We start from the raw sequence: 15,775 nt of genomic DNA on the forward strand, positions 1-15,775 counted from the left end.
TCTTTGAATCGCTTTCTGCTGCTGGTGCTCCTCGCACCTACAAGGTCTACCACCTTCCTCCACGGCTGCAGGAGCAGGACCTCTGTTATCCCAGTGCAGAGGCATTTGTTGATGCTGCTCATCACCCTCACTATTCATGCGATGGAGCCCAAGCACAGTCACAACAGCACCATATTGGATCCTTCTTCATTAATAAATTCATCAGCAATACTATTCCCAGACCACAGTATTTTCCAGGCCCAGCGTGGCACCGCAGAGTAAACACCACCGTGCATCAGCTGCCAAGCAGGTCCCATCTTTCATGTTTAGCTGTTTGTGAAGCTCAGTCATTTCTTCTCGTTCCACATTGTCAGGAAGGAGCAGATGGCAGATGTGCTCTTCCTGTAATATTGTTTTTACGATACCCTGCCTGCTGGCAGAGCAGTGGAAGCAACATTTGGAGACAAGAATTTGCAGTATATTTTCAGTTTTGGGTAACTGAGCTGAAAGAGCACGGGGTACAGGGAGAGGAGGAAGGGCTTGTGCTGAATCAGTGCTGACAGGTTTCTGTAACAAAAACACAGAAAAAGTGAAACTGAAAAAAAGGAGTACTTACTTTAATGTGTTCTTCATACAGATGATGGGGAGACCAAACAGATAAAGTTTTTGAGACAATATGTACTTTATGATTTGCTGAAGGGAAGCGACAGGGGAAAGCCCTCATGCATTTGTACCTACTCAGTGTTTTAGTCTCTACTTTGCCATATAAACTTCACTAAGCCACACGTCTGCTGAAAACAGGCAATCATCACTTTACATGCCTGTCTGCTGTCAAAAAAAACTTGTGTCAGCAAACAAAACATTGGATTTTCCTGCTCTCCTCCATTCTTGCACAGCAGCCTTCCCTTTGCCTAGCTCATCTTGGAGATGCATAAAACTGTCAGCAGTTTTCATCATGCTCCATATTGCCTGCAAGGGTCTACCCTGCTTTTTACTGCACGATATGCAATATTCTTGAGGGGGCAGTCGGGAACACAAGAAAGAGGACAGCTCTGGCATTTGGGTGCAAGCAAGAGAAGAAAACCTACCAAGAATCTGGTATTGTATTAACATTTTGTTTTGCTTCAGAGAGCATGCCTGCTTCCTCCCTTCCCCGGGAAAGGACTCGGGTAGTGTATGTCTTGTTGCTGTTCGTCGAGGTGCCATGGTCATGGGGAAGCAGGCACAAAATCTGCAACACCCATGGTTTGATGGGATGAAACTTGAAAATATGCTCAAAAATACATTATTTTTCTTCATTCTATTTGGTCACAGCAAAACCAAGCAGCTCATTTCCAGCTGTTAAGTCTGCCACAAAAATCTACCTTGTAACCAATTTGATCAGGCAGTCTTACGCCCTGCCTTTTTCCGAGTTCTCATTCATATGGGACTCAAATGCAAGAGTCAAAGTTTTAGCTTCTAAAAGTGGTTTTCTGAATTGCGTAACACCAGAGACAGAATCATAATAGAAATGATATCTGGGGAATAATAGAAATGATAATCACAATAGATTCATAACAGAAATTGTAGCACATGGTTTCATAACAAAGGTGAAAGAGACACCGAAAGTTTACACCAAGGCTTCAGAAATGTTTATTAAATTTTTTTTAAAATACGTGCATGATAAAAATAAACTGCATTTTTTTCTTCTGTGTAAGTAATAAGATTTGAGCTGCCAACAGTATTTCTTCTTTAATAATTTCAGTACACATTTATCTTCAAAAATAACAAACCTGACATAGTCAAGAAAGGATCATCCTGTTTATATTTAAAGCAAGATTAAAATAAAAAAAGATAATTGCTTCAAAACTCGGAGATTTTAAATTATGAATGTGTTACTGTAAAATGCCATCTGGGGATTTAGGTTGGAAAGTTGGTTTAGAAAGCCTTATAAATCAAACTAAACATTGCCTATAATCTATGAGCCAATCTAAGGCGATCCCAGTGCACGTGGAACTCGAACTCATTTATCTACGTCCACTGGTACCCAGCTGCCCAGATGCCAAATCCATTTTGTGTAGACTACTGACAAAATTGTGGAGATGTCCCAGAAAAGAAAATGTGCAGAAAAATAATTAGCTGTGACTGTTGAGCAGATGCAGCACAAGCTCTTCATCCTCTGCCAGAGAAAGTCCAGTATCTAGCGGCAAATAGGGGTCTTCCTCTTGGCTGAATTTCGCCTTCTTTCTTTTCAGCGGCATTTCTGCTGCTGCGTTACTGTTGCTATAGCTTCTTTTCTTCCTTCCACTCTTCTCCTCAAGATCACTGCAGAAACAAATCAATTAGTCTTTTTAACAACTGTGGTAATCAATATCATCTTGTAATCAAACAATTCATTTTAAACAAGGCAAATTTATGTCAAGATAAGAGCAAACAAAATTACAATTCAGAAGGGTGAAGCAATAGAAGCTGACGAACTCTGAATGTCTAAATTAGAACTGATTTCAGGCCGAGGTGATGGTGGATGTTCTGCTGTCTTAATTGATTACAGTGTATCAAGATATTGCTATCAGCCTTATCTAATATTTGCTGCCTTATAGAGTGACAGACAACTTGACAAAATTGATTTAGTGATATGTCAGCAGACTCTGACATGCATTCAAGATCTTGTCTAAAATAAATATGTGACAAAAATAAAAATATGAGAACTGTCATTTCATTGGCCAATCTTACACTTAATAGAGTTTTGATTTGGGTCCATCTCATTCAAGCCACTCTTTTCCCTTTTTTCAGAAGCTTTTCTTGGAAGCTGTTAACCTCCTCTTTGCCATGAGTGAAAGAGAAAAACCCAAGCCCAGTTATTTTCCCTGGTGAATTCTTATTTCTTCTGCTGCTTTTCTTAACATTTTAATGAATTGCCTTTTGCAGCCTTCAATCTGAACAAAACGGCCGTGTATCTGTTTTAATACTTTGATTTCTATCCCATGGCCACATGACAGCAGGAGGAGGAAAGCCCAGGCTTTCATATATCTCCATGTAGTTTTTGTCCATAACAGAAAATTTGCTATAAATCATTTTATCTAAGCTTAAAATAATCTAATCTAACAAAATCTATTCTAAAATATAATATCCCTGTAACAGGTTATAGAGAGCTGTTTGTCCTATGCTCTAGGGTAGAATTCATATCAAAAAAAGCAGAATGCAACCCCTCACACCCCAACGCATTCTCTCCAAACAGGCTAACTGGGACAAAATGGTGTTTTCAGTTTTTCATGTTTGTATTTTAAAGAACATAAGAAAAATAAAAATGGAACCTAAAAGACCGAGTTTAGGCTTTTCTAAAATAGATGGTTAAATACAGGTTTTCAACTAAAATTTGGCAAATTTCTACCCAGAAAAATCCAATTTATTTACAAAAATTGAGGCAACTAAAAAAATCTTAAAACTTTTTTTTTAATTGCTTAAGTGTAAAAAGAATGCTTGTGAACTTTTTCATTCAGAAATACTGTTTAGAGACTTAACAATTAGAAATAGCGGTTATAACAAATAGGTCAAACAGGAGAATACCCTCCTTTGACCCAAGACAGCACAGGAACCCAATGCCCAATTCAAACCACTTTCAGCTGCCCACCTTGTTTTCCCATTAATAGGACTAATTACCAGTATATGAAATACCGGTTTCATCGCTCACTGGAAACCAGCATAACCCAAACATTATCCCCAAAATATGGCAGTTTTCAAGAAGCTGCCGAATGCTCTCTGAGAGGGATTGGCACCACCGTGGTTCCTCTTCTTTCTGGCTTGTGCACCGTGCTTTCTGGCTGCCTCTCCTTCGAGACAAAGGTGAGGTCTGATGGCCTTGCCCCGGGCTGCAGACCTGTGACCTGCCTCCCTCTCTCCTCCTCCTTCTTTCACAGGAGAACGGTGCCAACTCCTTCCTACTCATAACAGCACAGAGAGATCCAAGGAGAAACACCTTGCATTCCCATAATTATAAAAACCCGAAACACCCCACCTCTATATTGCCCTTCCCTGCCTATCTGAAAGAAATAGTGTAAAGCAACCTGGTCTAGCGGAAGGTGTCCCTGCCCACGGCAGGAGAGTTGGACTACATGATTTGTAAAAGTCCCTTCCAACCCAAACCAGTCTATGATTCTATAAATAGCTGATGACTGTGCACCAAATACTTCTCCTAAAATTGGGACATCTCAAAGGATATAGCAACTTTGCTGGCTTTGCGCTGTCATTTGCATGGGGGTGGCTTTTCAGTGCTTGCTACCAATGTTAATTTTATTCCTTTTCTGGGGAAAGGACTCTCTATTTCTCTATGTAGCACTTAAGATATTCCATAAATGCTGAAGCTATCCTGACAGTATATGAAAATACTCTAAAGCATTAAGACTTCTCACTTTTTCAAGTGGCCAATGTGGGTTTAGGCTGGAGTTTCACGGTGTTTGCTTTGATCAGGACAGAGTATGGGACTTCACTTTAAAAGTGTAAGGCTGAAACCTCATTAAGTAAAAGCATTTTAGCTTGCTTGCAAGAGAGCCAATTATTTCCAGCATTTGAATGGACTCTGAAGCCCAGTTTGCATTCATAATTGACTAATGCTTCATCCAACACATTAGTTCAAAACATCTTGGCAATTAAAACAATGCAGAAATCTCCCAAGTTATGAAATAGAGGACTTTAAATACCAAAAATTATACTCATTTTTGGAGTTTCAGAGGCCTAAAGGTCTGTAAGGTATAACATTTAAATATAAAACACATTCAGAAGGGACTGTGAGATTTCTAATTTTTTCCACAAACAAAAGCACACCAACACAATTGTGATTAATTTGCTTTAGCAGCTTTGTGGGAAGATTATGCTGAGTCAAGCCGTTTCGTATTATTACTGAGGGATCACGGTGCTCGGTTAGTAGTGCATACTAAAGATCTATCTACACGTTAGGGGGTGTATTTTCACGCTAATTTGTCCCCTACTGGGCTGCAAGCTGGAGAGGTGAATAAGGAGGAAAGTGTAACACAGGAAGCAGCAGCAGCAAAGCCACGGAGCGATGAAGAGAGCTAAAGGCTTGCATTTTCATGATGCACAAAAAGCAGAAGCCAAACAGTATTTGGTAAGGGAAACTTAGGATGGAAAGCAGAGAGTCACGTGGAATGCGTGAACAAGATGTTGATAATTTTGAGTTGCAGAGAGAAGACAGGCAATGCCTGTCCATAGAATGGACATGGTTGGAAGGGAGCTTTAAAGATCAGCTAGTCCTGTTCCTGCAGGATGGATTTTTACCAGCAGTGGTTTGGGTGGTGTGGAGAAGGGATGTACTATGGAGAAGCAGTCAGAGATGTAGCTTTTACAGAGGGTGAAAGTGGCAATTTTAAAAGGAAGCTGGAAAATCACCAGGAGAGATGGCCAGCATCACAATGCCAAGGGGTATCCCATACTCCATCCAGGTGCTTCTCCGTAGCTGTTTGGACAGAAAGCTCCTTGGAGGAGATGTAATAGGTGTAATTCTCAGGTGTGCATGTAAAAGGGCTGAGAGTGTGAAAGCAGCTCTATGGGGATGACTTCTGCACTTATTGTCAAATTAATTCTTCCTCGGTCTCCATTGACCAAAGGCCTGCCAGCCCACCCTGCAGAGCCAACCTTTTTATTGTTGGTCACTTCCCATGGGCATAAATGGCCGCTTATTCCTCAAAAACATACAAACTGATGCACTACCAGCTGGCATCTACAAATAGCCAAAACAAAAGAAAATTGTTCTAAGGTGAACTCTTTTCAAACAGAAAGATGCAGTAAGAAAGCTACCCCACAATTCAGATCCAAATCAAAGCCAGTGCATCTCTTCATCTTCTATTTATAACACTTAGAAAGTGGCATGTGCAGCTGGATTACAATTCCTTCCTTTCACCATCTGGTGCAATTTAGTTTTCCAGCCGCCGGAACGACCCGCACGGTCTGAAGCTGCCTGATGGAAGGATTTACCAGGAGGGGCTGCGCTCACACAGGTGAGGAGGCACTAACAGCTATCTCATCAACAGGCACAGTAATTTCTGTGGTCACTGTTTGCACAGCTGTAACAACAAAAGAAGGTAGTATCCTTTGATAGGTAATGTTTGTTGCTCAAACACTAAAGCATGGTTTACTAATCTTGTCCCTTAAGTAAATGCCAGCATTATATGAATGGCAACTGGGAAACAGGGGATCTAACTATGACCCTAATCGCTATACACCGAGAGACTCTCTCCATTTAACTAGTAAAAAATAATCTCACAAGTGTGTTTTGAGGTGATACCAGGAAAAAATAGGAAGCTTTTAACTGTTAGTATTTAACTCGCTCCTGGGCTTCAAGGTATGTCTTAACAAGCTGTAAGATTTAGATTTTAAGTGCTTGAGAGTCAGCCATTTGAAATGTGTTGCCACGCAGCCAAGTTACTGCTGTTTAAGCAACATGGTACTGTGAGATCTCTAGACAGGCTATGCTTCAGTTAGCGTTTATCAGAGCTTGCTTTGGAGCCTGCGTTTACCAGCACTGACCAGGAACCAAACCACCCTTGCCACTGAATTGCAGGCCATGAGTCAAGTTTCCAGGCTGCCATATAGCACACACGAGCTCTCTCCCAAAGAAATGCACAGGAGTAATGAATGAATCTGCTCATAAAATACAGTTCAGAAAAGTTAGGACTAATTTATCCCATAAATATTGGCATTTTGCTAATCAAACATGCTGTGCCACAAACCTTTTTCCACATAATAAATTTTAATTCACAAGGCCATGGCAGCAATCCTAATGAAGATTAATTACTGCAGTCCCTTCCATGAAGCCCAGTGCAGCTTCTTTCTTACTTGCTGTCAGAATGCTACAGCACATAGAAATGATAATGAAAATATATAGTGTTGTGTTATTTGCCTTACTGGCCATTCCACTGATGTAAATCAAAACAGCTCTAAAACTAGATTTATAAAAAACAATTGCAGGAAAAGGGAAGAATAATCTACTTGTAATGAAATACCAGTGTAATAGTACTAAAAGCAAAAGAGAAGTGTCGTGGAGCTGAAGTACCATAATTTGGAAGGAGAAGAAAAAATATTTAAATGGAAATGAGACCAACAAGAGACTATGCTTAATATTTCTTACTATTGCTGGGGAAGTATACATAAGATTTTACAGGAAAAAGCACTCAAAACAACTGTCAACATTTCACTTCTGCTCTGAGGTCACCTTTACTTTCTAAAGGCTCTAGTGGACAAGCGGCAGTGGACTCGAATCAGATGCCTGAAGCTGTAGGAGCACTTTTCTTCCCTGTTCCCATCACAGACACTGCTGACCATAAGACAGCAGTGCCTGACCCAGCCCTGGACGATTGGAGTTTCTGTTGAGGGTATTTAGGCTAAGAAATTTTAGCTTATCTTTATACACCGTTCTGAAAATCGAAATCATACAGGGGTTGATTCTCATACAGATCTAATATCACTGCTCTGGGTTTAAACTGCTCCAGCTGGAGGTTAGAGGAAAGCAGCATGGCTTCAATGAAACCATTTTGATTTGCTGTATGTCCCTCTGTCAGAGGCTTAACCTTCTCTGAAATGTGCTGCTGCCTTTGGAGGTACTACTAACCACCCACCTAACCCCTGCATCCATTCACTCCTCCTCCGCTTCATCTGACACTGGCACTCTTCAAATCTGTTCCTCTCCCTTTCTTTTGTGTGACCACCATCATCCTCCAATTGTTGATAGTTAATTTCCGAACTGCAGAGTTTCAGTAAATACTCATCCCATTTCTCCTTCATTCATGCAGAAACTTGCTGATGACACGCTACTTTTTTTTTTTAAAAAAAAGGTAATTTCTGTATATGACAAGTTCACAGGAAGGATCTACTCTGAGCTGCAGAGCACAGGGTACCAAATTTCACTAGGAAATACTAAAATTTCACTAGGAAATACTACCATCAGGTCCATTTCATATAGCGAGCTAGAGTTTAACTATTATGAAGACTTCCATGGCATAAGAATATCACCTCTCTATCAACAGCAACCCAATGTCTCAATCCAATTTTATAGCTAAACAGCACGATCAAGCCTTTAAACAGAGACCTTTTACAACATCTGTCTTATGTTGCTTTTCTGGCCATGAACAACATTAAGTTCTGTCCTTCACAAAGTCACTGATATGACCTGAATAATACACATTAGAGGGAGCACAACGATTTCCAGATGAATCATCTCAAAAGACGATGTAATGGCAACCTCATCAAGAATCACAGACAACTCAGCAGGTCAACATCAGCATCCTGCTAGAGGAAGACAGTGTAAGAAACTGCAATTTGCCCATAATTTTCATAAATGAGGGAAGGTACACAACCAAGCAGCACTGACTGCTGCCTTACACACCTGTCAGCTGGTGACTGGCCATAAAATCACTAACAAAACAGTACCAGAACTAAGACATTTCTCCTTTCCCCTCATGTCCAAAATCTTCTCCATGCTAATCTAGGAGTTAATGTGATCAGTCACACCTATTAAAGATTTAAAGAAGGTAACAATGAGGTCAATTGTAACTTTGTTCTTCCTCAACATTTTTAAAGAGGTGGAGGGATTAGAAATATCAGAAACTCAATTTGACTGCAAAATGAATATTTAAGAAATCCAGCTGCTTTTCTTCCACCCTATTCGATACACTTAAATTTTTCACCTCATTAACAATTTACATTGATAGCCTTAAACCAAATATGATGAATGTTGTTAGATATACAAAAATTAATCTCATATTACATGCTTGGAGTCATTAATTACTCTGCTTGTAGAGGTATGGCTGGAAGGGAATTTTATTCAAAGGGAAATTTAACTCATGATTTGTATAGCTCTCCCAATTTAAAAAAAAATTCTGGGGAGAAGGAAGAAAAGATTAACAAGGTTTTTGACTTCTTAAACCATGGACAGATGATCTATTTTTAAAGAGTGATGAAGGAAGATACCCTAGGCTTCACATACTTGGCTTTGAATTATCCCTTTTAGAAGTATTTTTTTCCCCTTAAAGCAAGTAGCAGCTAGTGTAGCCCAACATTATTTCTATCTTAATCCAACACTTCGAGCAAAATCTCTGAGTTTTGGAAATATAACACAGAGCAGAGATGTATTTTCTAATCTCAACGCCTAATTTCACTGTGTGCTACTCTCAGCTGATTTCTTTTTTGTTAAAATCATTAGGTCAATATTTCTCAACCCCAAGAGCAACTCATACAATTCAGTGACAGCTCTAAGAGAGAGGTGCATGAGGTGTGAGTGTTGATTTAACAGAAACCCTTCTTTCCACTGGCAGCAAGATTTCTTGCCTATTCTCATATTTATTCTTCTTGATCCACCAGATCTTCATCATTGTCCTTTCTCCTTTCGTGCATATGTCCCCTCCACCTCTTTCCTCCCTCATACAAAATCAATACCACTTCTTCACGGCCTTATGCTCAACATTAGCCTCTTCAGCTACCACTTTCCTTTACCCACAGGCTTATTGGTCATTCAAATTCTCTTGCTCTTCCTGATTTCCTCTTTTTCCAGCCCTAAATTCATTTCCTTCACTGCATCTTCCTCTATCAGTTGGGCCTCTGCTTTCACAAAAGCTTCCTAAGGGGTGCTCAGAGCACCTCACAACTCTCCAGAAATATCTACACTGAGCCTAAAGCTGAATTCAGAGCTATAGAACAGACCACTACATTTTTCACCCACCCCACACACCTGGAAGAAATGTGGCTTCATCAACGCTGCCTACTAGAAACAGTCCCTGGCCTGTCCTACTGCACCAAAATATGCTGGGATGTTGCCCAGAAGAGCTCTAGTTGGCACCATCCAAAGCCACAGCCGTTGTGGACAATACAGACCATCATGTGCCAGTACTTAAGCCTGCACCGTGGCCAAATCCATTTAGGCTGTAAAGACACGACTGATGTTCCCTAGGCTGGCCCAAGCCAGCCAGGGATTAACCACCACATGCTGAGCTGCACACAGGAACCATCAACAGCTCTTAATTCTAACACACTCCTTTCAGGCTCTCCGAGAAATGTAATTTTGTCCTGGACCCTGTCATCTTCCAAATCTATCTATTGGCAGATTGTCGCCCGCTGCTCTTGCCCTTGTATTGATGTTTTACAAAGCTTTTTCATTCACATTACATGGAGTGGAGATACTGAATCAGCTTAGGGAAGTGAAAGACCAGAAGGAACTATAATTGACTTATAGTTACCATCTTTCTCCTGCAAAGAAGGAGCAATTTCCTGCTGCTCAGAAAAAGCAGTACATTTCCCCCATCCTTATTGGTTCTACTGACCAACACACAGGTGAACGGGCTACAGGGAAAACAGTCACCAGCCTGTTAACTTAGGGCTCTCCAGTTCTTAAAGCCATGTCCCAACACCCAGACCTATATACTGCCCCCACAACATGCAGTGACATGGGGCTAGGGACAATCTAGCCACTAAGATTTAGCTGATTCAGATGTGAAAAGCAAGAGATTTATGAACCTAGACAAAATAAAGAACTATACTCCCATTTAAGGGTCAAGATCATGTTTCTGAATCTGTTACATGATAGGCTGTTTGTCAGAAACACACAGATGGACGTCTTGCTGTGGTGAAGCCAATGACAAAAACCACACAGGATTTCATGCAACATCCCTCAGTCTTCCTGCAGTATGTGCTGAAGAATGCAGTATGTTGCCATCAACTATGGATCCTCATCCCCACCCCGTGCTTTTCTGTTAAACTACAAGAAGCAAAATCTTCTGGTTCATATAATTAAAAACATTGGTTTACATTAAGAAAAATTTAACATTTTTAATTTTATTATATATTTACTTCTAACTCAGATTCCACTTCATTTGTGGTTTTGGAGAATCTGAGCAACACTGAAACATAAAAATTATCAAGTTTCACAGTGCACGAATTTATTTAATATAGTGCAGGTACAGAGGGCTCATCCAAGTCCTCAAATGGCTTCAACATTTTTACTTCCAAACAGAACCAGTAATGTGACAGTAGAGAAATGTATTTCTGAAACATATGAAACCTTCAGGGATTTAGTCAAGACTTTTGCATGTGGAACAGTCTCACCAAGATCCCTTCAATACTGACTCAAAAACCTTTCTAATACAGCTTCACAAAAGAAAATAATAGCCTTTAGCACAGATTTCTGTTCAGCACCTACCTCACAAACAGACTGAAATACTAAGTCCCAGGAGCAAGAGAACGACAGTAAAATGAATTCATAACATCTAAAGAAAACAGTTTCTAAAAAACATGAGCATTTCAAAATGAACATGGAAACTGTGTGCATACCTATGGCTGTCTTCACTTTCTGAATCCTGCTCTTCATCAGAATCTTTGTATTTATCAGGATCTGGAAGAGTACTCGGATCAAACTCTTCTTCACTTCCACTGTGCGCAAGGAAGGCCACTGTTTCCTCTTCAGCCTGCCGGGTGACAAATGGAGAGTTACAAGACAAGCAAACAAGCCCATGCTACTTGCCCATTACATTATGTTACACCCCATCAATAGGGGTGCCATAACAAAAAAACATTGCCCGCAACTGCAGTCAAAGGCCACTGCTATTATAGCCAGGTAAACGGAATTGTTTCTGTCATCATCACTGCTCTCCTCCAAGGCTGTTTGTTAAAGGCTGAAGAAATACTATTCAAAAAGGAAGAGCAAGGGTTTATGTCCAAATTCTACCTTCCCAATATTGTCACCTTAAATCTACCAAATCTAAGTGAGATCTGAGCAGCAACTAATCAACAGTCATCTGAGAAAAAGTGTTTAAGTAATATGAAGCATTACTGTCTCTCAGAAACACACTGGCAAAGAGATACGAGCTTGTGGACACATTAATCCCTGCTGTAAGGTGTATTTCATGAAATACTCTGATTTAAAACTCATCCAGGTGTCCTTGCAGTTAAAAAACAAAATGCTGCTTAAGCTGAATTGACTGGTCCAAGGGAGTTTCAGCCATCCACCACAAGTGACACATGTTATTCAGGCTTCCTCCCAAACCCCCTCATCTCCCCTCCGTCCCCACAGCACCTCTCGGGACAGGCTGCTGGCGCTGGCAAGTTTCCCCAGAGTGCGGGAACACCCCACCGATTCCTTAACAAAGAGGGCACGGAAGATGCTACTCCATAAAACTCTTGGATAATATAATAAAGCTGAGTGCTTTTGCAGCTATAGGTTCTGTTCTGCGCAGTCCTGAACTGACAGCACCACTTTTGCAAATTTTTGCTAACAGGCACGAAGAAAGCAGATGGACTGGGGGGTATGTGCAATTGTATATGCACACAAAAAGCTTACAGGCATTCCTAAGCACCGTGAACCCTAGATCCATGCATATTTATGTTGAAAAACAAAAACAAATGCAAAGAAACTATAATTAAAGACATTGCTGCCTTTTGTTTATATATCTAATCAACATGCGCACAGCTGAGTTTCCAAAACAGTACTCATTTAAATGATCCTCCGTTCTACAAATAACTTCACATCAATAAATATTTAAAGTTCATTTTTGTTCTGATTTTTCACCATTTCCATCTATCAACCCAAAACCAAGCAGAAGCCATACCAAAGGTCCCTTTTAAATCTGCATAGAGAGCGAGTGAAAGGAGATGAGCTGGTGAAGGGTAAGATTAGTCCCCACTGCAAGAGTCTCTTATTGCTTGCCCACTGACACTTCTGCAGTGCACTGCAAGCAGGCAGAAAAGAGAGATAAAAGCTGGATCTGCAATCAGAAGGCAGAAGGAAAAGATACTGAACACACATTTTGTTCTTGACTGTTTTGAAATACTAGTAACGGTAATTGTATAGTTGGGCATATAAAATCACTAAAAGCATTGTCAGACTGAGCAGCACATGAACTGCCTCAGGTAACATAGCCACTGACTGAAAAGCGTGTTGATTACCAGCCACTTCAGGTGCTACTTCACAGTAAAATTGTTTTGGGTTTTTCGTGGTTTTTTAAAAGTATTTTTTTTCTTACAAAAATATCTTCTAGCTCATCTTGTAGTACAGTATTACAGAGCACCACTAACTCAACGGAAAACTATTTTGAAGGTCACCCTTTTGTTACTGAATTTCCATATTTGAAAAGCATTCTGCATTAAATTATAGTTTATTTCCATTTCTTTAAACATTAAATATTTGCTCTTGAGCAAAATGCATCTATTCTTTCAATACAACTGGTGCATACCAATTATATATTTACAGGGAGAAAAAAAAAAGAGAGAAGTAGTATTCAATGCGGTTGTATAGAACAAAGTATTTTTTAATATGTATATGTGACACTGCAGCAGAGTTCTGCAATACTAACATTTATGGGCAGTCATCTTTTAAGACTTGGGCTGTTCATTCAAATTCTTAGTTATGTCAGTAAAATGTTGAGATTGCACTGTTTCCTAAGTTTTATCATTTATATATGCACACATAAGACAATCACACATACACAAGTAAAACCTTTGCTTTCATTACACATTCATATTCACTTTTTCCAGCAGAAAATTTGCAGAGATGTGTTCAAGGCAATGCTTTCTATAACAAAAGAAATAATTGGAAAAGATGCCTCTTTAAATCATCAGGAATCATGAGGTCATATTTCTTATAAGTACCACTGGTTACATATTCATTAAAAAAAAATATTCGTAAGACCCTGAAATTGTTAAGAACTTGAACATGACCATTTATCATCCACAGCTGAACAACAGAAGCTCATTATTTTTCCCCTCTTGCTTCAAATTTATATCAGCCAGTCAGAAGGAAGAAATCTTGTGACTTAACTTCACGCTACTCACCACAAGAGCTGGAGAAAAAAAGTAAAATCATAGTTCAAGATAACACTTGTACAAGTTCCTCAGATACAAACAGGATGCAATTTACAGACTCAGGATTAGATCCTTCCTAAGCAGTCACTATCAAAGAAGAGATTAAGTGAAGAACAGATTGTGACCACCTCTACTTTATGTCTAAAGCTAGCAACAAAGTGCTTTGGAGTGTGTATTTATTACAAAGTTCAACTGTGGAAGGAAACCCATTCAGACATCAAATCAAGCCGGTCAGGAGAACAGGATTTCAGTGGTAATCGCCTTATTATCTTCCTTCTGCTCAGGGGTGACAAGGTCACTCTTTTTATATACCAGATTGGCCCATGTATTTTGCAATCTAGTTTCACAAAAACTTTGCACGAAACTTTCCGTTTGAACATGGCATTGAGATGAAAACACTTCTGCATTCATATAGTCTCCTTCTGAGGCATAAGGAGATTCTTCTTATGCAAACTCAACATTTTAGAAAAATTCAGCAAAATTTCTGTGCTGGAAGTTTGGAAACCTCATTGCCTTCAACCTTGCACACTCTACCAATTCAGCAATGACCACACTCCACCTTACTGCAGTCTTTTTAGAAACACGCACCAGATGAGGCAAACAGGGCAGCGTCCTCTAGGGCTTCTGCCCTGCTTCTTGACAGAATACCTCCAATTCAACTTCAACTGTCTTTGTTAAGAGATATAATGACAACTTCCTCTCTTTGTAAAGAAGGCTAAATGAATGGTGGAGCTCAGGTAAACCTGTTAGGCATGCTAAGAGAAGTTTAAAATGAAGAAATTTATGTACCTTTTTAAGCCAGCAGACACTCAAGGGACTCAACTGTTCAAAACAGCAGAATATCTCATTTCTACCAAGCATTAGGCACTCAGGTGAAAATTATCTATTTCCCTCAGATAAAAAGGGAGAACTGAAAAAACATACCATGAAAACCTGCACATACAGAAAAAGCATTGTATTTTCTGACATTTAATTTATAGCATACATATTTATTATGGTATTTAATTTATATCTAATTTAATAGTCTTAATTACTTTTTTTATCCAATTCAGTTGTCTGGAGTTGCAATTTTTATGTTCAACCCTTTAAGCAATTTATCAGTTCCTGGCAACAAAGTTGAAGGAGGAGAGTTTTGGCACTATCGTTTCTGTCCATAGTACTTTACAAAGCACAGTGGGGGAATATTTCTGATCAGCTAAAAACAACACCTTTAAGGTTTGTTTAGAAGTTGATCAGACTTGATTTGAATCCATCAACAGTCATACAATATTCAGGTCCTTTTGAGCTATTCCACTGTTTAGCTTTTGCTAGTAATAATATGGCCTCTCCCAGTAAGTGGTGGTTGTGATTTTAATGCTAAGAAAAAGTAAGCTTTAAATACTGGTAGGAGGTTGCCCTATGCAAGCACACAACTTTTAAAAATTTGCCATATTATGGGTCATATAATATTATATTTTAGAATACAATCCCTTTCATGATCTGACAGCATTCCAAATTTTATTAATTTCCTTCTTTCTGAAAATTATTTTTCAGATAAAAATGGGAGCTGTTTCTCCATCATGTTTATGATGGAACACCTTCACAGAGAGGTTTTGTAGCATTTCCTTTAAAACATCTGACTCTGGATTCACTTGATTGCCTTGCAGGTTGGTTTCTTCCATAGCCTGTACCCTCGCCCCACAACACTGTGTCCCCAGCTGATGCATGGTTGCTCTGATATTTCATCTTCTACATTGCCCCAAAGGAATACAGCTATTCTGGCAGTTCACAAATAGAAACACAGCCTTTGATGTAGCTGGTGTGTTTGATCCAACAGTTGCTTTGAAGATCAAGACCAAAGCCTTAATGATACCGAAAACTGACTTGGGAGTCAGTGAGGCAAACCAAGTGGTGATCTGACATACATCATGTATGAAGATCTGCATCATCATTGAACGTTAATTCTAATAGGTGACATACA

The 15,775-nt window shown here is 39.6% G+C and overlaps 1 protein-coding gene across 1 annotated transcript in view; it reads right to left on the reverse strand.

Annotated features, from left to right (window-relative positions):
* Nucleotides 1-1,590: 1,590 nt before the first annotated feature.
* The window catches only part of DDX10 (DEAD-box helicase 10), a 181,332-nt gene continuing 167,147 nt past the window's right edge, over nt 1,591-15,775 (reverse strand). The window contains exons 17-18 of the mRNA XM_074157461.1: nt 11,290-11,423; nt 1,591-2,283 (exon numbers count right to left, since the gene is read on the reverse strand). Coding sequence (XP_074013562.1) covers nt 2,094-2,283; nt 11,290-11,423 — 324 coding nt within the window. The 3' untranslated portion in view covers nt 1,591-2,093. The remainder of the gene's footprint in view (nt 2,284-11,289; nt 11,424-15,775) is intronic.

Source organism: Numenius arquata, chromosome 1 (genome assembly GCF_964106895.1).
Source record: "Numenius arquata chromosome 1, bNumArq3.hap1.1, whole genome shotgun sequence".
Lineage (NCBI taxonomy): Eukaryota > Metazoa > Chordata > Aves > Charadriiformes > Scolopacidae > Numenius > Numenius arquata.